This window comes from Gadus chalcogrammus, chromosome 3, assembly GCF_026213295.1.
Source record: "Gadus chalcogrammus isolate NIFS_2021 chromosome 3, NIFS_Gcha_1.0, whole genome shotgun sequence".
Taxonomy (NCBI): Eukaryota; Metazoa; Chordata; class Actinopteri; order Gadiformes; family Gadidae; genus Gadus; species Gadus chalcogrammus.
Window position 1 is genome coordinate 16,023,693 of NC_079414.1, and position 23,418 is coordinate 16,047,110.

Genomic DNA, 23,418 nt, shown 5'->3' on the forward strand with positions numbered 1-23,418 from the left:
TCAATGCAAATAGATTTTCGTGTTGAAACCTACATGTTCACGACCAGCAAAAGCGTTTTACTAGCTCTGTATGGATTCATGAAAACATAAATGAATATACATAAAGGCTGAAACGCAGCAAGACGCAACATCTAGGACAATGCAAAGAATACATAAGCAGTTGGACCACACATTTGGGCAATAGGGACACATTTCGTACACTCTTATAATAGTCGTTGGCCGTTATTACGTTTATAAAACCTAATATAGATTAAGAACAATGTAATAACATCAACGAAAAAAAAATCCATCGACATGCTCATGATCATGTTCGGGCTTACACGTTCTAGCAAACCATGAAACATATCCGGTGAGTTAGATGACTGCATGAACAAGCATAGGCCTACTTTTGACTCTATATAGGACTTCAAATTGTCTAATAATAAACTACGCAACCTATTTCATTTTTTTTTTCAGCAGCAATTTCTTCAGTCATTCTTAACATGGTAGGGTATTTGAAATAGCAAAGTTTAACTCTACAAACGAATAAAAAATTATCCCATCAATGGGTTCAGAGATAGGCCTACATGTATTGATGTATTTATCAATATACGTACCTGACCACGTCACTTCCGTCTAACTGTGCAGACCTCATCCAGGTCCCTCCCAACATCCGTCTTACCCTGAGTCGGATTCATCTGGGAATCTCAATATTGTACAGTACGTTCCTTCGTTTTTTTTTATTATTTTATTGTTTTCTCAACGGTTACCTGGAAAAGAGCAATAGGAACTACCAGCCATGGAGACATCTGGCAATTCGCACAAGAAGCCGAAACTGAGCAATTCGCCGGAAAACTGGGTGAGTAGCCGATGTTATCGCCACGTCCACCAGCAGTCCGTTCACTATAACTATTATACTAGCCGACTATGCTAACCTAGCTGCGCTGTTGCACTTAGCTACCAAATCTTTTCCGTTTTTACCTCTACTTCCTTACCCTTTGGACTGAAACGTTTTTATAATAAGTTAGTAAGTCTTAGCTGCGGTGGTCCAAGCTATGCTTTGCAGCTTCAGTACTCTGCTGCCGTTTGTCCACTACAGTTGTTTATATTGGTGTTTCAAACGAGTCCGATTATAGGCTATAACATTACCTTATGTTCAGGTTAGGAACCCTATTTCCCCTTACTTTGATTGTCTCTTTCTGTATATCCGAATCGCAGCTACAATAACATGGGTTCATTCATAAGGGGTTTGTCCTGGTAGATCGAAGAAGCAACTGTACCGTTATTTTGCATATGAATTAACGGAGAATTGTCACATTTCAGGGAATGCACAGGGCGACTAATGTTACCTACCAAGCCCACCATGTCAGTCGAAACAAGCGGGGACAGGTTGTGGGCACCAGAGGGGGCTTCCGAGGGTGCACTGTTTGGCTCAGTGGTATGTTCCCAGTCCAATATCCATTTTCTTTATTACCACAACGCAGATGTACTGCATCAATCACAACCCTACCCTATCTTGGGGAGAATTTGAGTTTCATGTGTTGGTCGTTTTCTCTCTGCCTTTAGGTCTGTCTGGTGCGGGCAAGACCACTGTCAGTATGGCCCTAGAAGAGTACCTGGTGTGCCATGGCATTCCCTGCTACACCCTGGATGGAGACAACATCCGTCAGGGGCTGAACAGGAACCTAGGCTTCAGCCCGGGAGACCGCGAGGAGAACATCAGACGCATCGCCGAGGTGGCCCGGCTGTTTGCTGATGCAGGGCTAGTCTGCATCGCCAGTTTCATCTCTCCCTATGGCAGGGTGAGTGGAAACCATAGCGTGTGACTACAGACATGTCCCTGTTTGTAAACAACTGGCCTACTGGAATGTACAATGTTAAAGGTGCTGTAGGTAGTTTTTACGAGCTTTTTTTTGTGTGCCAGAGCCATCTGTCCGCTATAAGTGAGTGAAATGAATTAGCACGGAGACGCCTGCTTCTGCATGAGACATTAGAGACATTAGACGGCTCCCGGTTCTTTTTTGGATGTTTTCAGAATCCCTTTGCCTGTCAATTACCGGAGCAGTGAGTAATGCAAGGCCTCTCAATCATGTATTAAAGTAGAGCAAGAGGGAGAGCAGGGGTGTTTTAGATTTTTTCACCTCCTTACAACTCTTGAATCTTAATATACAGCTAATATACATTTTAATGTTAAATGTCATTCAAAGTTTTCAGTGGAATTCGACGCTAACTTGTTAAGCTAATCAAAAAAACCAAATGGCAGTTACTTTGTTCTGCTAATCAGTTTACTATGTACTGTTACTATGCTCTGTTATTATGTTCTGTTTTTATGTTCTGTTAGTAACACTTAGTAACAGCACATATAGTAAGGGAACATAGTAGCCGACTGTTACTATGTTCCCTTACTCTGTTCTGTTAGTAACACAACATAGTCAGGGAACATATTAACCGACTGTGACTATGTTCCCTTACACTGTTCTGTTACTAACACTTAGTAACAGGACATAGTAAGGGAACATCGTAACCGACTGTTACTATGTTCCCTTACTCTGTTTTGTTACTAACACCTAGTAACAGCACATAGTAAGGGAACATCGTAACCGACTGTTACTATGTTCCCTTACTCTGTTTTGTTACTAACACCTAGTAACAGCACATAGTAAGGGAACATTGTAACCGTCTTGTAACTATATTCCGTGACCATGCCCGTTACCATGTTCAGTTTCTGTGTTCATTGACTGTGTTTCGTTACTGTGTTCCGTTACCTATTACTTTACTATGCTCCATTATTATGTTGTGCTACAATGTTGCGTCATTTAACTAACTAATATAAAAAAACATAGAGGGGGAGTGAAGCCGGCTCTCGAATGAGAGGCAGGCTGGTTATTATCCTATAACCACAAAAAAATGAAACGGAGGTTAAGTATAGCCTTCCTTTATTGAGTCAGGGCGTTTAAAGAGGACTTACTTTAAATGCAGGACAGTCATTGTGTCTCAGTGACTGAACAAAATGTCGGCATAGCTTGGCCTCAATTTGACTTGTGCACAATCGCTTTGAGTCACATTAATGACTCGTAGTTGCGACAACAAGGAACAGTTTGTCCGTCCCACGCTGCTCGCCTCGAAAACTAGACACGTTTTCACATGTGCTTTTTTTCAGAAGAAAATTTGGGTGGTTGCGTGAGCCAGCTCGTCGTGTGCGCAATATTCTGTGAGCAATCTGACATACTAATGATAGCGAGGTAAATGAGCAGTTACGCCAAGTTTCAAGTCCCTGGCCGCTTTGAAGCGGGTTTGGGATTGATCAAATAACGGGGTTGTTTTTCTTTGAATGTGAGTTATAGTGCCCCCTGTCAACAAAGAAGTCCTTTTATTTTCTGGTAGTCTGTTTATGCGCTGTTTCCATACGTGTGCCAACTTTGACATCTCTGAGTTGTTAGCCTTCGGACTGATTGAAGTCAGCGTTTTTTTCCCCATTCACTTCCATCATTAAAAATCTCCTTGGTGAGCACCTGCAACAGAGGTAATTTGAAAATGACCCTTGGATTCCTTTTTTTTTTTAGGCTTAGATTACAAATCTTTCTAAATGACCTAAGAGGAGGTCCAAACAAGTTATACATCTCTGGAGTTCTTTGAAGTGGACCTGTGATTGAATGAACAATGGTGGTCAATTTGCATAATCATATTCACACATAAATCGGCCATTACTCAGCCATTTTCTGTCAAAATTGAAATAATACCATAAGGTTGGGCAGTATTAAGGCGTACGTGGAACACATTTTTGGTCATCGGGTTTACCGGTCAGTTCTCGCAATTTCTTTCAAGGTTTTCAGAAGGTAGGTTCAAGGTTCAAGGTACAGAAAACACTTTCCAGGCAGATATTATGGGTCCTTGAGGCAAAAAGATTCAGCATGTCCAATAAGGCCCAGAAACCAAGTTCAGAGTTTGTTTATAAACGGGCGTGGCTGCATAGGTTGGACCACGAGTTATAGGGCCCAAAAATACTTTTTAGAGACTCCCTTCCGGTCTACATATGCCATATTTTATTTGAGAACTCCCAGGTGTTTAGGTTTGGAGTGGTTTGATTTGAGCATTTGTGCCCCTTAATTAATAATATTATTAATAAAAAAAGTCTGCAATGTTGGTCTTTTAAAGTAGACGTGCACTGCATTGATATATGCCCTACTTTTTGGTAGTGGTTTTGTTGTAAATGGCACCACGAGTAGATGGTTACCAAAAATCGGCAAAAGAGAAAAATGGAATATAGGACTCATGATTACAATAGTGTGGCTTGCTTTGCAGGCCACTATGTTGATTTCCCAGCCCTAGTTACTTTACTTTGTTACATTGCTATATTACATGTAGTTGACAATTATGCAAATGTTAAGTTTCAGCCTTGCTTGAATGTGAATTGTCCCATGTCATTCTGTCCTCCAGGACCGCCTCAACGCCAGGAAGATCCACGAGGCCGCCGGTCTGCCCTTCTTCGAGGTTTTTGTTGACGCCCCACTGGATGTGTGCGAGCAGAGGGACGTGAAGGGACTGTACAAGAGAGCCAGGGCTGGGGAAATAAGAGGTACTTGTTTTATTCATAATTTATACATTAGATATGAGAAGATATCGCATATATTTCTAGATATCCCCTCTCCACTCAAGGAGGTGTGCGTGACGGTGAGGAGACATTTTGTAAAAACTTCGCTATTTTTACAGCTCATGAATCTATTAAAAATTTTGACCTTGGCCGACCTTAACTTTTATCAACTCAAGCAAAAGCAATTAAGTTGTTTTTACCCCAGTGTACTTTTAAACTCCTGATGTCATTTTAAGGCAATTAAATACAATAAGATGCATATAATTATTTCCAAAAATGTGTTTCATTACACTGTTTGGAGTATATTTTATTTATCTTACAGCCTTATCTTTAGCTTGTGTTCTCCGAAAGAGAGATGTTCTAGATTTCTTCATGACAGTCCCAGCTATCTCCCATTTGGTGTGTCCTGGAAAGACGCCAATAATCCCATTTAGGATTTCTATCCTGAATGCTCCGCCGCCTCCAAGTGTTCTGCACTCCCCTAACTTTAATCCTAGCTTAGCGTTTTACCTTATCGATTATCTCTGGCTCAAAGGATTCTAAATCAATATTCTAAATCTCCTATTGATGAGCTGATAGTCATTCATTTTGCCACATTTGGAATGGGATACATTACAAGAGATATGATTAAGAAGCATCAGAAGATGAGTAGGTGGGTATCTAGGATAGCTGTAAACATCTAAAGCAGGGATGGGTAATTTACATGATAAAGAGGGCCAACATTTTTCATCAGCCCCATCCGAGGGAGCACTTCAACTTATCGGATATGAGGGAAGAAAGATACAAACAAAATATGCGTGTGTCTGTATCGGTTGGCTGGCGATACAATTTGTGGGTAGGGCGTAGACATGGTCGGGGGGGTCGTCCCCCAGAAAATTATGAATTTGGCAGATGTGATTTCCTGTATTCTGGTGGATTTTGGGGATGGCCACTACCTATCATTCTGATTCATAGCCTATGCATGTTTATTGAACCAACATACATTGATTTCATATTTTCCATGCTCAAATGCATTTTTAACATGTCTATAATCTTGTTAAACTACAAATACAACACGTTTGTTTTAAAAGAAACAACAACAGCCACATTTGGGATACGTCTTTTTTTCAGTGCAGAGGGGTCACATAAATAATCATTCAATGATGGCAAAAAACTGAAAAACAGTGGCCAAACATTAAGTGCAACAACTAGCATTATTTTCAGTGCAATTGTAGTAGTTGTAGTCGTGACTTAAGTTGAAATCTTACGACTGATATCGTTTCCAATCCAATATGTGTGTGTATAAAGTAAACAACACATTATTCTCATCCCGGGGTTATTGATACAGGCAATTTTCCAACATGCAAGAGCTGCCATAGTACATGGAGTTACAGGAACGCACAGCTAATGCACCCAATCTGAATGATTCAGATGGGCTGCATTAGCCTTCCTCCCCCTGTGAAACTAATCCAGTATAAAGAGGCCGTGCCAGGATAGATAAGCCTATAGTGCAGTTGGAGGAACTAAACGGCATAAATAAAAATAAGGAGCATGATAAAACACTTGATGTGTCTGCTTGGTCATAACAGGGGGCATCCATGGGAAGCTCTTGAGCGAACGACATAGACCACCAGATAACCACATGTGGTCGATAGTGTTTACATGTGGTCCATAGTGTTTAAATATGGTCGATAGTGTTTAAATGTGGTCGATAGTGTTTACATGTGGTCGATATTGCTTAAATGTGATCGACAGTGTTTAAATATGGTAGATAGTGTTTAAATGTTCTTTTCCTTCACTCTCCACCTCATCCCTAACTCTCCACCTCAAGCTGGTGTGTAGTGAGCGTTCTGGCGCCAATTGGCTGCCGTGCATCACCCAACTGGGTGCTACATATTGGTGGTGGTTAGTGAGGTCCCCCCTTCACTTTAGGCGTCTTTGAGTGTTATTAATTATTTTTCATGTTTAACCTCTGTTTTCCTTTTATTCCTAGTCTGTTTTACATAGTTTTGAATGATGACTATATGCTCTGTGAGGTGACCTTGGGTGTCTTGAAAGGCGCCTCTAAATTAAATGTAGTATTATTATTATTATTATTATAACCTACCCTATTATAAGATCCAATATAAAAAACGAAGCAAAGTTCCACCTGCAATCATAAATTACCGTCATTCATCTTTACTTAAGTCATACATCTGAAATGAGATCTTCTGTGTCAATCGTTTGTTTTATTTAGTTCAGTTAGACTTGGTGTCTCTTTATTTATTTAGATTTTCTTTGTGATAGGCTTTTGTGCCATTCTTGAAAGGAGCGGTAAGGGGATGGGAAGCATCTGTAGCATAGGCCTGGGGAATTTAACCTGGGTCCCATACTAAAAGTATTGTGAGGTGGTTAGCATACTAGTGGTTGAGACATTGAGCAGCCCCGGAAGTGTCTCTTTGCATGAATTTTGAAGTTTAAACAGGAACTACTTTGAAAATATGCGAATCCTTTGTTAAATCATAGTTTTTTGTTGCAGGTTTCACCGGCATCGACTCTGAGTACGAGAAGCCAGAGGCTCCAGAGCTGGTGTTGAAGACCGACTCTTGTAGCTTGAACGAGTGCATACAACAACTGATTGACCTTCTTCAGGAGAGGGTGAAGCACACAATAACAGATATCAAAGATTTATCGCAAGTCAAACACTAGTCGTTGTGTTTTTCCACTTTCGATTGAGCTTTTGACTAGCTCAATTACTGCACTCTTTTGCACTGCATCCATTCACCACTAGAGGGAACTAAATCCTCATGTATGACTTTGTGTCTCTTTTTTTTATTTTTTAAAATTAGATGTAGATTGTATAAGTCAATAGTTTGATCATGATTATATCAGTCAATCCGTGTTCTCATGCAGAACCCTTGATTATCTGATCAACGTTTGACATATTCTTAATGAACCTTGCTGATTTATTTCATGTATTTTTCCCTCATCAGGACATTGTTCCTGTGGATGGTTCCTATGAGATCAAAGAGTTGTATGTCTCGGAGAACAAGTTGGACCTGGCCAAGGCAGACGCGGAGACTCTACCTGCCGTGCAGATCGGCAAGGTAACAACTGACATATCACCTCTTTCTCCCAAATACTGGTCTATCTTTCCAGACCAGATGTTTTGAGGCCTTACCCTTTCAGTAATGATTGGATCTGCACATGCCTCCGTGACCAACACCAGAGATAGAGACAAAGGCAGATCAAGAGAGAGTGGTACATCTCGTATCTCCTATGGCCTATTTCTAGCCACTGGCCGGTTTCTCAAGGAGTTCACTCTTGTTATGGTCATCCATCCAACCAAAGACATTTGGCTGGTGTTCCCTTTTCAAAGCCCCCTTCTGCCGCAGTGTCTGGTGACCTGACGACGTCTGCTCACCACAGCCAATCGTTCACATTAGCGTTCAGCATGGCAGCGCCACCTCAGAGCTACCAAGTCCTGGCACCGTCTCGCGTGGCTCATGGCGTTTGATTTCTCCAGGTGGACATGCAGTGGGTGCAGGTGCTAGCCGAAGGATGGGCCACGCCCCTGAACGGCTTCATGAGAGAGAGGGAGTACTTGCAGTGTCTCCATTTCGACTGTTTACTGGATGGTAAGTGAGCAGCCCCACTTGTTACTTAATACTACTATAATTTAGTAGTTAGAGTTTATTTAGAGTTAACATGGACTACTATAATATAATAATCATTAATAAATATTATTATGCATGCTGTCTGGCACCTGCGTTACCAAGGTTACCAGTTAGCCTTAGATGGAGCCGGAGGCTCACAGAAGGCGCTGTGCCAGGGTAGTTTGACAGAGAGAGCGATGCCATACCGACCCTTGATGCAAAATTGGAGGCTCATCGACGTTTTCCTTTCTCAGCATTGTTCCAAAGTTTATGCTGAATCCATACTGCTCATTTAAAAGTCCTCCCTTGCCTCACTTTCCATTCTGCTCACAATGAACAGTTTAATACATTATCCAGACATTGACACAGGTTTAATATTTTGAATGATCTGATATTTGCAGGGTTATTTTTTACTAAATAATGGATTGTAATAACGGCAACGATGGAACAGGAAAGACAAAAGGCAACATTTTGCGGTCAGAATGCCCTTTTTGTGTGACTTTTATACAATTCCAAAGCAGTCTCTTGAACACTGCTAATAAGGTCAAACTTTCAATTCCAGAAGCATCAAAAAGCCATTTAATTGAACCGTGTTTGCAGGGTGCGTTATGATGTGTGTGTTTTTAACTATATGCTCAAGACTGCTCCACGTTGCGTCTCTTACATTTCACTAATGGGACACAATCTCAAATCGGTTTAATATGTGAATACAAAACAGATTTTTTTGTTTATGTTCATCAAATGTCAGGAAAAACGGTGTGTTCAAGATATATATTTTTTTCTCTTAAACAGTTGGTTTCAATGAGAACAATAGAAGGAGATGGTCGGATGTGTTTTTCAGCAGGTGGCGCAGGGAAGAAAAAAGGCGACTGCATACTTTAGAGGAACACCCTCTACTGTCGGCACGTTTGTATTGTAATTGTGATATAATGGAAATTCTTTTCATTCTTGGACACAAGAAAATCATTTCGGCCATCCCTTTGTGACGGTCCAAAACAAGTTACTCTGGACCGTAGGAATGATGGCAATTCCCAGAACAGAGTCAATTTACTTTTATTGCTCATATGACCTCCGACCCATCAGATTTGTATCGCCCAACATCTATCTCCCCCTGCTGCACAACATCCAGTAAATCGCGTGGAATACCATCCAAGAACAGTGAACTTGTTTTATCATCGTGATTCGTCTACTGCTACAGCTTCAACTGCTCCGTTTCTGCATTGCTGACGTCGGCAACCAAACTCAAGCTCTACGTTCTGTCCCAGTGCCCTGTTTTGTAGACAATTAGCTGGGCTTTTTACTGGACACAAGCGGAAAAAAAGATGGTCGCCGGCTCCTCGGGTTCCCTATTGTTTGTCCTAGAGGCGGGAAACCCGAGGCGAGGAAGGGGAAGAAGCCTCCAGTATTGATTGACACTACAAACCATAATTTGTCGATGCTCAGTTCCTTCCTTCTCAGGATGTCGCCCTCGAAGACATATATCGAAATAATAAAAAAATGTTGATGTCACAAGGAAGTAGTGATTCATTCCCCCATTACAACTGGTCAATAACGGATCGCTGCACTGCACTGGGGGGGGGGGGGGGCGGGGGCAGGAAATTAGAAAAGTGAAATTTCATCTTTTATGAAAATTAACGAATCATGCAATAACAGGCCTGAGTCTTCCGTGTGTGTGTGTGTGTGTTCCTCGGTACAAGTGGTGTGTGTGCGGGAGGGGGATGGGGTAGCAGACATCGTCTGGAGTCGTCCTCTGAAAAGTGTACCGCTGGTAAAAGCCAGAAGTATCTCTATAGCCGGGGAGATGGGTTGGGATTCAGGTCCTTTGAAAGAAAAGCAATACAGCCTGAAAGCCTCACTAAGTACTTCATATATGCTAGCTTTGTATTATTAGCCCAAAGGAAAGGGTATGAAATTACATGGTCAATATGTTGATAGATTTATAATAATTAGTGTGTCCAAGGCCAGGTAGGAAGAGATACACACAATATATCCTAACATTATTGACCAAGCTCTATAATGTAGAGAAACGTAGCTCCTGCCTTTTGCTGTTTATTGGTTATTCAGGGCCTTCTGGGAACCCCCAAGTGTCTAACCCCCTTGAGCAGCAATCTGTTTTATGCTCTCTCACTCACTCACTCACTCTCTCTCTCACACCCAGGTGGAGTGATCAACCTGTCGGTGCCGGTGGTGCTGCCCGTGTCCGTGTCTGATAAGGAGCGTCTGGACGGGGTGACGGCCATGGCCCTGGTGTACGAGGGCCGGCGTGTGGCCATCCTGCGCAACCCGGAGTTCTACGAGCACAGGAAGGAGGAGCGCTGCGCCCGCCAGTGGGGCACCACCTGCAAGGACCACCCTTACATCAAGGTCTCACTCACTAACGCACTCATTCACACTGTCACACAAACACTGTCTCACTCACTCACTCACACACACATACTGTCACTTGCACATACTGTCACTCAAACCTACTATCAATCACACCTACTGTCACTCACTCACAGACACTGTCACTCACACACACACACACTGTCCCTCACACACAGACACTGTCACTCTCACACACACACATACACACTGTCTCACACACTACAGGTAATTGGGGTTTGAAACAAGATCCTTCGACTGGAATGAAGTACTCTAACCACCAGACTATCCTGCCCTGTTCTAAATTTCGACACAGATTTTTTGTATATAAAAATAAATACAGTTTTCAAGTATCTGTTAATGGCTAATGGTCCCCTTATCAAAGTCCACTGCCTTTCTTACACAAGACGCGACTTGATGGCGCTGTTCCCTCGTCTGCTGGAGCCGCACGCTTGTGGCCGGTCCAACTGTTTTCTTTAGTTTATTTTGGTCTGTGGCTTGGTTTTCAGCACACATGTTTTATTATGGCGCTGAGGTTTTCTTCCCTCAGCTTAAACAAAAGACTCCTGAGTGTTAGTGAACTGGGCGGCTCAGTTTTGCATTGTTAAATGCAGTGCTGGCCTCAGCGTGGACATTACGAGCCCCCCTACCAGTAAATTCACAGTCACAGAGATAAATAGCAGGATCATTGTTTTTTTTAAATATATTTATGAATTTTCTCAACGCCGCATTAAGAATTCAACCGCCTAACTCATTTAAATCAGGGATTTTTGCGAAGGGATCTCTCGTGAACGCACATTGGCAGCGACGTGAGCGGAAACGTGAGTTAACCTATATGGGGTCACATATACACCCCCCCCCCTCACATTGTTGTTAGTGCTGCTCGAAAGCAATCACTTCCATTGATGGTCGAATGTAAGTTGTGTTTAACTCCATGTCTCTGCCAGTTAGCCTTATCTTTTTGATTGCATGCCGTTTGTATCTCAAAAGTTGTATTTATATACAACCCTTTTTCTGCGATTTTAGGCTTTTACTTTGAAGCACAGTGACCACCAGTGGAGTTCACACCTGCTTCCAGTTCTAGCCTCCAGCACTTGGCGGATACTTCCGCCCCGACCCCTCATTAACTTTTATCTACAATATGCCGTCAATGCGTTATCCCCCTTCCGTGTATTTGTGTGTGTGTGTGTGTGTGTGTGTGTGCGCGCGCAGCCTGTTTTGATTAATGTGTCCCTCACAAAACAGTTTGTGCGTGTATACGTTATGGTAATTTAAATCCGGAACTTGGCTTGCGGCAGTCAGTCAACACACCCTTCCAGAGCCAGTCTACGTTTCCCTGTTTACCTGGCCATTACCTCAGGGAGAACGCGCCCTTTGAAGGAGACTTTGGTGTGGCGACTGTTTACTTAGCCATGACCCCTTTTTTATATGTGTGTATAAATAAATAATATGGATACATAAATAAATAATACAAGACTATGCAGGGCCTGACAGCAGCGGCATGCGTGTGTGCGCACGGAACCCTTTCCTTCTTTAAACATGTAAAAAAAAAAGTGTAACCGTGTAGTGCTTAAAGTTTCCATTCACTTTGAAAGAGAAAGTGTGTGTGTGTGTGTGTGTGTGTGTGTGTGTGTGTGTGTGTGTGTGTGTGTGTGTGTGTGTGTGTGTGTGTGTGTGTGTGTGTGTGTGTGTGTGAGTGTGAGTGATGGGATTGGGCGAGGAGGATTCTTGCCCTGGCCAGACGATGAGTAGTTGACTGTGTTGCCGTGGAACTGGTTGTGGATGACTTCAAGACAGGCGGCACACTTTCCCTGCCCAGGACTTTTGTTTGGTAAACCATCCACTGCAGAAATAAATCACAGCGCTACAGTTGATTTCTGCAGTGGATGTTTTGCCAAAACTCCTCTTAAGTCTTCTGTGTATAAGCAAACAGGACTTCTCTGATTTGATGCTATGTAGATGCAAGAGAGGTTGTAGATGCAAGATTTCTGTCCCTCACATCCCTATCTGTATTCATAGTTACCCAACTAATGAACCTCTCGTAAAGTTTACAACGGTCTAAGTTACTCAAGCGGCCTGCTTTGGACTCTGTTCACATCCGCTTAGCTCTGGTGCAGTGCTTCCCTGAGCGCCTTCCCTGGCACAGAATTAAGTCATTCTGTATCAAATTAACGTGCAGCGGGCCAGAGCTCTGAGAACCTTGAGCTACGGACACTCCGCAGGCTACAGAGAGGTCAACATCAAACAACAGCAAGTATTCAGCCTGAGTCTGGAGGACGAGCGATGCTTTGGATTGAGCTCGCCTACTGGGTCGATTCCCCCTCTGCGCTCATGAGCTCATCAAGGGATGGTTTTATTGGGAAATAAAAGTAAATGATGTACTCTATTCTCAGTGTTTTCAACAAGATATGGTGACACGCAATGGACAGATCCATGCTCGCTTTGTAGCCAGCTCAAATAGAAACGTTTTCATGTCAGTACATTTGTGATTTATGATTTATTTTGGATACATTTTGGATTTCTGTCAGCGCCCCAGAGAGTTATAGATGGGTGATTTTATCGCACACATGGGTCATTTTTATCATGTTTACCCCAGCGCCCACGTTGGTCATTTCTTTCTCCACACGCTCAATCTCTGGGTGGTTCTGGTGCTCTGACTGCTGGCTCTCTGTGTCCCCAGATGGTGATGGAGAGTGGCGACTGGCTCATCGGAGGAGACCTGCAGGTCCTGGAGCGGATCCGCTGGAGCGACGGACTGGACCAGTACCGACTCACGCCCACCGAGCTGAAGCAGAAGTTCAAGGAGATGAACGCAGGTGAGGTGGCTCCTATTCCCCTTCTCGTGTGTGGTCAGATGTGTGCTTGTGTCTCCGTACGTCTGCCCCAGCGGCAAAACCCAGGAATAATACCAACAGCCTTGGTGGCTCGAAATGAACACCACTTCCAATCCTTTTAACAGCCCAATGATTTAATTTTGAGAGAGTTATTTGTTCTTTAGTAATTTTTGGCGTTCAAGTGCTAATGATGATGCATAGTGCGATGAACAACATATATAGACTACTATTACTAGTACACCTACAATATTGAAAATCAATAACGTAACAGACGACCCGTCTGTTACTTTATTGATTTTCAAAATTGTATTTCCCTATGTCCTCATCTATTCTCATCCTATTGGGTGACCATGACACATGTACGTAAACAAAATCAGCCAATCATACCATTGGACTTTGGTTTGTTGGTTTGTATGACCATCATCATCACCCTCGCCCATTTGTGCGAGAAGACCATCCTCATATCCACCATGAGGACCTCAAGTGTCCCAACATTCACCTCCGCCTCCCCTTCCTCCCTACTCTAACCCCGTCGCCCCGGCCCGTCCCCTCCCAGACGCCGTGTTCGCCTTCCAGCTGCGCAACCCGGTGCACAACGGCCACGCCCTCCTGATGCAGGACACCCACCGGCGGCTGGTGGAGCGCGGCTACCGCAAGCCGGTCCTCCTGCTGCACCCACTGGGGGGCTGGACCAAGGACGACGACGTGCCGCTGGAGTGGCGCATGAAGCAGCACGCCGCCGTGCTGGACGAGGGCGTGCTGGACCCCGAGACCACCATCGTCGCCATCTTCCCCTCGCCCATGATGTACGCCGGACCCACCGAGGTAACGCCCCTAACCACCACGCCCTGCTCAAAGACTTCGTCCTTGTTGTGAAGATGGTAGGGTAGGGGGGGGAGGAGGATGATGACGACACACTGGAGGTTGCTCGGAACAGCTTCGATCTATTATGTTCCGAACAAAAGGAACGGACAAATGGGAAGGAACAAACAAAGCATCATTCTGCCGGTCCAGAACGGACCACATGAAAGGGCGTCTGTCGGAGATGTCTGTAGGATACGCCCGGAATGGGCGCGTCCTACAGACAGGGTGGAAAGGTTACGTGACTCATGTGTTTGATTTAAAGTCTTCGCGAGTAAGGGAGCAAGTGTGTGTGTGGGTGGGTGTGTGCGTATGTGCGCGTGTCTGTGTGTGCGCACGTGAAGCGAAATCTAAATAAAAGATCAAATCGGTCTGGATGGTAATCAAGCCTAGAGAACCTCCATGGTTAATGTTTCCAGAGCAGACACTAGTGGGACGGGTCAGCGGTGAGTCCTCCATCTTGGAGTCATTAGCTCATGATTATGGAAAGGTATTGGTGGGAATTATTGAAAGCATATTGGCCTATAACTGGTAAATGTTAGTCAGAGGGCTGTCCCTATCGCTCTCTAATGTCATCCTCCAAAAGGGGTCTCAAGTGCCTGTCTTCAACATGGTGGTTGTCCTTCACCAAGAGGCGTTTCCAATGGGCTTTCAACAGCCGCGCCTCAGGTCAAATCAAATTCTGCTTAAATATTTGATTTCATTTGTTTTCTTCAATGGAAGCTGTACTCAACACAAGGCGATGCATGTGAACAGTCTACAGTGTGGCTTCTCAAAAAGCCTTTGCTTATGCTTTTGAGGATAGTATTACACTTTGTGTCATGGCAAGAAAGTTATTACGACCAAGGGAGTAAGATTAAGACCTGCATGGAAACCACAATGTAAAACAGGCAGATGTCCAGTTTCTGTATATGCCAAAGGTTAGCTTCAGGATTATTCTAAAGATCTACGATCCCTTAGGGCCGAAGCCTGTGTTCTAATCCCTGTCTTGTAGTTATAAGAGTGTGCATGTATATTGCTAAATATTATACTACAGACTAACGGAAACATAAGCACACATACTCCATATGTCACCAGGGTCTTTATTCTTTGCTCACCAATATTATGTGCAATGTTTTAAAAGCAATGTTGGATGTTAGCTATTACTAATAATAAGAACCAGAGAAAGGCCTGGGCTCTGGTGGTAAGTGTGTATTCCTGAGGGCAACAGCTGTAGTGCGTTGCCTGCCTGTGAACTCTTATGGAGGTAACGTATGCTGACTCAAAGTGGGAGAACTCGTTGCCAGAGTTTCAGTTGCCTATAGAGCTCTTGGGACCACCTTCCCGTGTTAAAAGATTTTAGCTTCAATATATTTCCAAACAAACACAACTTGCATCTGAATGTGATTTTCAGAAATTAAAGGCGAAGAGTAAAAGGTTCAATGTGAGGTTCTCATCCGCAGGCCTGATCTTTTCTGAAGGGTATTTGTGTTTTTGTATGTTAACCACATCAGCGCTGTTATCCACAATAATCTGATCATTCTGCAAAATGGCCTCTGATACAGTGCAATTAAGTCAAAGTACTTCCAAGACATATTTCACAAATCATTTTTGCCACTTTATGTGAGGGAGTACTTAGCCAAACTGTACCAATCCATATAATTTTTCCACTTCAACAAATCCTATCAACCATTTGAATAAGGCCATATTGAGGTTATTATTGTTTTAAAATCATGTGGGTTACATTATGAAACAATTGTTTCCAATACAGACTCATTTTCTAACTCTGCCAAACCACAAAGAACCCCTTACTGCTCCCCGGTGTTCATAAATCAGATGATGCTCCTTTTAAGCTAAGCGGTTTCAAATGATCCACAGGTGCAGTGGCACTGCCGGTCGCGGATGGTGGCCGGGGCCAACTTCTACATCGTGGGCCGGGACCCTGCGGGCATGCCCCATCCAGAGACAGGCAAGGACCTGTACGAGCCCACCCACGGAGCCAAGGTCCTCACCATGGCGCCCGGGCTCATCACCCTGGAGATCGTTCCCTTCAAGGTTGCCGCTTACAACAAGGTCAAAAAGGCCATGGACTTTTATGAGCCCAAGAAGTAAGAATCCATTATTGTCATCACCTATCCAATTTTCCTTTTTTAAGACTCATAGTACTTACTTTTTGCGTGTTGTAATTCTCACAACTTTCAGTTGATCTACAACTCTACTACAATGCCAGAATATAAAACTATACAATTTGAAACACATCATCGTATACTTATAGATAATTGTCATATTAACAAACATTAAGGTCTTCAACCTGTTACAGAAGTAATGTTAACGCAATGATTTACCAGTTTCCATTTTTGAAGTTTCCATATTAAACAAATGTCCTATTTACTTATGACGAAAACTCTAAGCAGCCATGCCAACAATGACAGTAACACATTTTGTTCCTCACACACCCAAGTTCCCCAGCCTTGACGTGAGCCTTGAAGTTTTCCAAAAAGTACAAATAAATGCCATTAATCTGTTTACGGAGCCTGCCGACGGTGACTAACTGCAATCTGTCCAATCTCTGGACTCACGGCTGCTTCCATCATCAATTCATGCAACAATGACTGTTTCTGGCTTTCTGCGGTGTGACTAACTGTGGCCAGAGCACTGAAAACATTTTCATTCTGTTTTCCATGTGATGCCTTTCCAACAATGATTCAAATGCAATTTGTTGAAATTCTATCGCTTGTCAAAAAAGGTGACTGCTCCAGCACACATTTTGCGCTCGTTAGAATAAAATGGATACCTGTTTTGTGCTCGGGTTTCACCTGCCCATGGCATCACAAAATGAGCCTCTGCAAAATGCCTTCTGCTGCTGCTCTGCTCCGTCCAACCGGGGCTGGTTTTCGTCAAGCGGGGAAGCAGGCCATGAAAGCGTACAACGGTTTCACCAAGTCGCCCGTCCAATCCCCGAGAGCAATAAAGACCATGACAGGAACGACAGCGTATCGGCCCACCAAAGACCGAGAACAATGAAACCAAACAGTGTGTCATTAGGCTAAGATCGCTCTGTTGTCCCTCCAAAGAATGCAGTATGATCACGCTCGCATGTCCACCGCCCTGATGACATTACACAGAGTAATCATCCAGAAAATTTTGTATTCGCAATATATTACTCTGAATCGTGTATGAATTCATGCTTTGAATCCAGATGTAGGAAATACCCATGGCTCTGGCGGGCATCTTGGGGAACGGAGAGCATTTCATCTGTGCTATGCCTTTTCAGTTTATGCTTCAACCAGGCCTTGCCTAAATTGTATCTTCTAGTCCTTCAATCAAGGGTATGGCCGGAATTACAACAAGCTGATTATATTTAACAGTGTGTGGAATCATGTTTTCTTGTATATTAAATGTGGGTAAATAATATTAACAACGTATTTATGCGCTTTGATGATTAAATGAGTCGGTTGATTTTCCCAAAAATACCATAACAAATTCTGCTATTTTCTTTTTCAATGACAGCCATCAGGACTATGACTTCATCTCAGGCACTCGCATGCGTAAGATGGCTCGCGAGGGCCAGAACCCCCCGGAAGGCTTCATGGCACCCAAGGCGTGGAATGTGCTGAAAGAATATTACAAGTCACTGGAAAAGGCGTGAGGCCGGGCCTGGGTAGGCCCCGGTGGTTTCTCCAAACCCTTAACATTAACGGTGGGACCACACGACTACTATGGCTACATATGAATCTGCATAGTCTCTCCTGTCAATGCTCTAAATGCACTGCTCACTTAATGTTGGTGTTGCTGTCAGTTGTCTTTTTAGTTTAACCACAGTTACAGCTACTATGTATTTGATCGACTATCTCACCTTTTTTAGTACATTATGTTAACAGAGTGAAATGTGTCTCCTTTTTTAGTTGAATGGTGCCAGTGACCTGCTGTCACATGAATGTACTGTTGATCAGTGATAAGTTAATTTGCGTTTGGCCCAAAGTGGAGCCAGGAGATATCACTTGCTTTGTTTTGGTAAGTGACATCACCTGACACCTATTTCAGCCAATTATAAACATGAAATTACAATAACACAATGATTAGCTTCTAATGTGGAATATAATAATGGTTACTTAAATAATGTTAAAGCATCTATTTAATTTTGTGAATATTCTACTAAAATCCTAATTAACTAATCAATTGTTCTTATCGTTTTTAAGTGACGACAGCAAATTGACCAAAAGAAATGGTTTGTCCGAGTGTCCAAGTAAAAATTCAGTGCCTTGGTTTTGTCAAATAATGCGATCAGAAATTTGACTTGCATGCTGTGCAATTAAGCACAGCACTGCTTTTTGTCCCCCTTGTCACTTTGTTACGCCAAAGCGGTCCAGTAGTTCAGAAGAAACATTCTACAAAACAGATGGGTACTGAAAAAGAGCTGTGGAGATGTTTTGCTTTGGAAATGCAACCCTTGATGTTACTTAGTGTGAGTGTAGCTCTCCTCAGTCCTAACCTCTCTGTCCTCAAGTCATATAAGATATTAATAATAAGATATTTTCCTCTTACTTTGCAGTTTTGTGTATATGTTTTTGCATCTTATTCGTTTAACTTAGACGAATTTGGAAATCTAGCTGTTTTTGCGTATTTTTGTATTTTAATGCTTGTATTTTTTTTGTCAATGTTTCCATTTCATTACATTCATTCTGTAAAATCCATTTGACATTGACCAGCAACGTTACTGATGTGTACTTAATCCCTCCCTGTCCAATAAATATTTTTTACCAAATGGAGCCATTGAATGCAACTGATGTTTATCTCATCTTAAGTGTGGTCGGTTACTGATATTCCTTTCTGGTGTATGTAACCATATAAATAAATACACTTAACATTCCTAACACAATTTAACGGTGTGTTTTATTGTAAAAAAAAACAAAAAACAGTTTTTCTGTACAAATGTAATCTTAAAATGACTTAAATCTGCCTTCAACATGACACACTTGAAACGTCTTGGTTCTTAACCTCATGGTTCTTCTGCTGCAAGCTCCCCGTCGCTTATTCTGTTGTATATTGAATGAGACAGACCCTTTACCGACCCCAATCAGAGACACACATACACACACACTGCTACAGCTGGCCCCCAGATGCAGTGGCACAGCGAGAGTGGAGCGCACAGGGTTAATTCCAGAATTTAAAGACATGACTCTCAGAAATGCTTCACCTAATCCAACATCTTCAACGTAATGAATAGACCTGCCAGCAGCAATTCTTCTACCTTTCCCCAGCTCTCGCTCAATCTCCAGCGGTAATCAAGGTTGGACATTGATTTGACTTCAAAGAAAGCGGTTTTACTTTTTTGTTTTGTTTCCTTTTTTGGGGGAAGGTTTCATTGCAACGTTTTGTCCCTAAACTCTGAGCTTGTCATGTCTTCAGAGTGTTAGTATTCCTCCGTCAATGTCATGCTATCATAGAGCTGTCTTGCTTTTTAGCTGTGGGACTATTTTTGGAGGTCTCACCCCATAATCAGACCTAGACTTCAGATTTAACATCGTCCTGTCTGAGCGTATCATTACAGAGTGGCATGCGGCCGCAGGAAGCTCCTGACTACTCCGACGACGGTGGAACAGTTGTCAGGGGAGGCGACACCATTTAAAGACACCATCATCTGTCTCATCTGAAGCAGTCGACTTTATGTTCAGAAGGATTTTAGTTGAGTTAGTTGGACCTGCCAACCTTCCTGCAGAAATAGTCGGGATCAAAATGATGAGAAAATATTAGCTTCTCAAGTTTATCCTCAAAATGCTGGCTTCTCAAGTCGTAATCATCGTAAACTTTGTTTGAAGTCGCGCAACAACTTACATGAATGAACACATTTGTTATTCACATGGATGATCAATATATTCAGTAATGACACACATTTGTAACATAAAATAACGAATGGTTCAAAAGGGGCAAGGGAAGTCTAGTGGTCTGGCGGTTTTGGATAAGCGACTAAATAACAAATTGTAAAACTGAAAACTTTTTTTTACCAAATCCGTAATACCAAATATTCCAAGTAATACCAAACCCCTAACCCTAACCCTAACCCCGTCAAGTGAGCTAATCGTCCACCGGTGTCGGATCTTCCCTAAAGTTGCGGCACACATACCCTCTGACCCCTGCGGCAATAGAGTCCTCATCTCGGCTAGTACCACCTACAGGTTCAGATCTTCCACACGTTCTGCCACCATTTATCTCCTCCGTACCGCCATCTGGTTTGAGTTGCATCAAAGCCTGTAATGATAAAAACATGTTTGCTCTTTGCCGCATGCGGTAGGATGATACAGTGCCGGAGCCCGAGTGTTGCAGAAGTACCGTGGAGCGTTTCCCCTCGCGTCCATAGATTGTTTAAAGGTGTACGCAATGGGTTAGTCGTGTTGTTATTGATTAGGTTTTATACACTCAGTCTGTCGGAGAGGTGAAAGTTATTGTTAGGAACAATGGAGGTTTTCGTGGGATGGCTTTTTCACATGTGATTTGAATGAGTGCAGATCTGCCTGAGATGGTGAGAGAAAAACCATCAAACAGGGCTATGATGGAGTAAGAAAGGAAAAATGAAATAATAATTCACAATATTATAGTAAATCTAATCTTGTGTACATTCTGCAAGCCCAGATGGCCATTCAAAGTTATTAGAAAATATATAGAAGGAGCTTTCTTTGAACGATTCAATCTCGGATTAGATTGAGTGTAAACTGCGCTCTCAATCCACACCGTTGCAGCACCAAAGAGAAACCTTACTCCAGTGGGCCGTTCGTGGTGATCTTACCCCCATATTAAGTAGAGCAGAAAGCAGCGTAATCATACAGTCACATTCAAACGCAAAATTCATTTGAATGATGCAGTCTTTTTTTCAATTCATCGTTTGAGCTCGCAGAGGTAGAAGAAACACAAGAACACGTTATCAACGTCATGGTTGATGGTCAAAGCCAACCACAACAGCTCTTCTCTCCGTAACAAATGGAACATATGCCCCACGTCTGTCCTGACGTATGCTACAGAGACACCGTCCCACACTGTCGAGATGACCTGTGTGTCCTCCTGTTATGAATCCTGCTGCTGCCCTCTGGCACCTTGTCATCACCGGCGTATGAGAAACAGACCACCTGGGGAACATTACCTCTAGAGCGCAGGCGTTCGCTTAATAAAGAGAGATCGTACTTCAAATGACGCGCCGCCAGCACATCAAAGCACAATTCATGACCATGGGGTGGGGGGGTGGGGGTGAGGAGGAGGGCTGTTCTGGGGGGCAAGACTGAATTTCAAGGTGTCATCCGACCACACATTAACTTATCAGGCACGAAAAGTGCCGCTTTGAGGCTATGCAGGGCTTAGAGCGTGGAGTTCTTGATGGAGCGAAGGGTGGGTTAGGGGTGTGGGGTGGAGGTCTCCTTGACAGACTTCAGTAACTGCAAGCCCAGTCTGTGTCTACCGTCCATGTATGGGACCATTTATGATCCGTGTGTGGTTGTACAATCTTTTTTTTATGTTATTCAGGCAAAGATGATTCAGATTGGTGTATTGCTTTTGATTTCACCCACCACTTTAACTATTCTGTTTGTCAAGTGATACTTTGGTATAACAACAGTAATCAAAGTGTTTTTGCATTTCCTATGAACTCTCCACAAACATCAAAGTGTCAACAGCAGAATAAACCGTAGAGAGAGACACAGTTTGGGCAGGCAGTATTCTGCCCCGGTGTAGCAAATGCTACACCGGGGCAGCTGGCTCCTGCAAAACAAACATCGCTGCGCTGCATTTGACGCATCTCCTGATTTGACTTATCAGGCCATGTAGTTCACATTAAGTTCACGAGGTGAACTCAACAAAACTACCACTACCTGGGATTGGCTCTCAGCCGCTTCTTGTTTGTGTTCAAGTGCGGCAAGGGCGGTTTTTTCTTTTCTTTTCCCGCTGCCGCCATTTGGCACAAGTCGCACCAGCTCATGTTCTCGCGTATCATCAGATGTGCTGCCGCTATCCAATGCCCCGTCTCTATTTGTCTTGGCCGTCAGTGTTTTGCTTTGATCAAAAGTTGCAGTAATTATTTTGGACTGTATTATTTCCTGTCTCCACAACAATGCTTTGAACAGAAGACGTAGCGTAGCCCAGGCTAGCTCCCTGGCAGTGGGAGGAAGGTGTGTGGGGAGAGGTGGGGTTGAAGGTTGGATGTCTTTATGCAGTTGAGAGGATTAATATCTCAATGAAATAAAGCCTTGTGTGTTCTCTGTTCATTGGGCCGACTGCACATCTGCACATCTCTCTGCAGGAGCCTCTTATGAAAGGCTGTGTAGCCCGGAGAGGATCCGCTGCAGGAACTCGTCTTGGGCTGGACACAGGCCTTGTACACATTGTGGGATCCTGACCACAGTGGGTCAATCTTTCCCAAGTCAGCTGATGGTCATCTGCCTCGGGGCTTGAGGGAACCTCAGATTGCCCTATTGAGTCGTAGCGTAGCGAAGTAGTGTCTCACGATAGGGCTCATGATCTCGGTGTGTTGCCGTTGCTATTATTATTATTTATTTATTTTTTCGAATAATCAGAGCAGATGTCCTTAGTCCCACTGTGTGTGTGTGTGTTAAGGTCCCTTCAGGCACTTATTTACTCATGACTTTATTATTTCTCTCAGCACAAGTTAGCATGAAGGATTAAGATTTATACGCAAGAGGTTCTGCTTCATTTATTTGGGGTTACAAACAGCTTTGTTTTGAGATTTTGTTTGCTGTGTTGTGGTATTGGAGTTGCATATTAACATCAGAGCCACCAGTAATCTCCTGTATTTCATATCAAACAGAATTTGTTGTGACTGAAAACTAAAAAATCATGTTCTGGATGACCGTAATCCTAAATGGTTTTATAGCTGCAAAATACCATTTATATAAAATAAGATCCATACACCAAATCCATTCTTTGACTTAAAGGTCTACAGACTATGTGTGGTTATCCCAAACAACTTGTGAAATAAATTACAGTTCCGGTTGTGAGATGCAAATAGTAATTGGGTTTGGAGTAGTAGGTGACTAAATAGAATATAACAAAATACAACTCTCCTTCTACCAAGGGGACTTGAATGTCTTCTTATAACAACTATAGCTATAATGCTCCATGCTGCATTCCTTTTATTCCTTTCTTATTAATAGTTTATTCAGTATAGTTTGAATACTTCAGATATTTGGAGGAT

At 43.0% G+C, this 23,418-nt stretch overlaps 1 protein-coding gene across 2 annotated transcripts; it reads left to right on the forward strand.

Annotated features, from left to right (window-relative positions):
- The first annotated feature begins 608 nt into the window (after nt 1-608).
- On the forward strand, nt 609-19,101 carry papss1 (3'-phosphoadenosine 5'-phosphosulfate synthase 1). Of its 2 annotated transcripts, XR_008895122.1 has the most exons (13): nt 609-838; nt 1,303-1,417; nt 1,546-1,781; nt 4,417-4,555; nt 7,068-7,186; nt 7,522-7,635; nt 8,055-8,166; nt 10,343-10,548; nt 13,229-13,364; nt 13,939-14,207; nt 16,101-16,330; nt 17,733-17,922; nt 18,128-19,101. XR_008895122.1 is itself a non-coding variant. In XM_056586278.1 (12 exons), exons 1-12 carry the CDS (start codon nt 779-781, stop codon nt 17,869-17,871), a joined length of 1,875 nt encoding a protein of 624 aa, XP_056442253.1. In that variant the 5' UTR covers nt 609-778; the 3' UTR covers nt 17,872-19,101. The 2 variants fall into 2 exon arrangements, 1 of the variants encoding a protein (XP_056442253.1); XM_056586278.1 differs by having other exon boundaries at nt 17,733-19,101.
- The last annotated feature ends 4,317 nt before the right edge of the window (nt 19,102-23,418 follow it).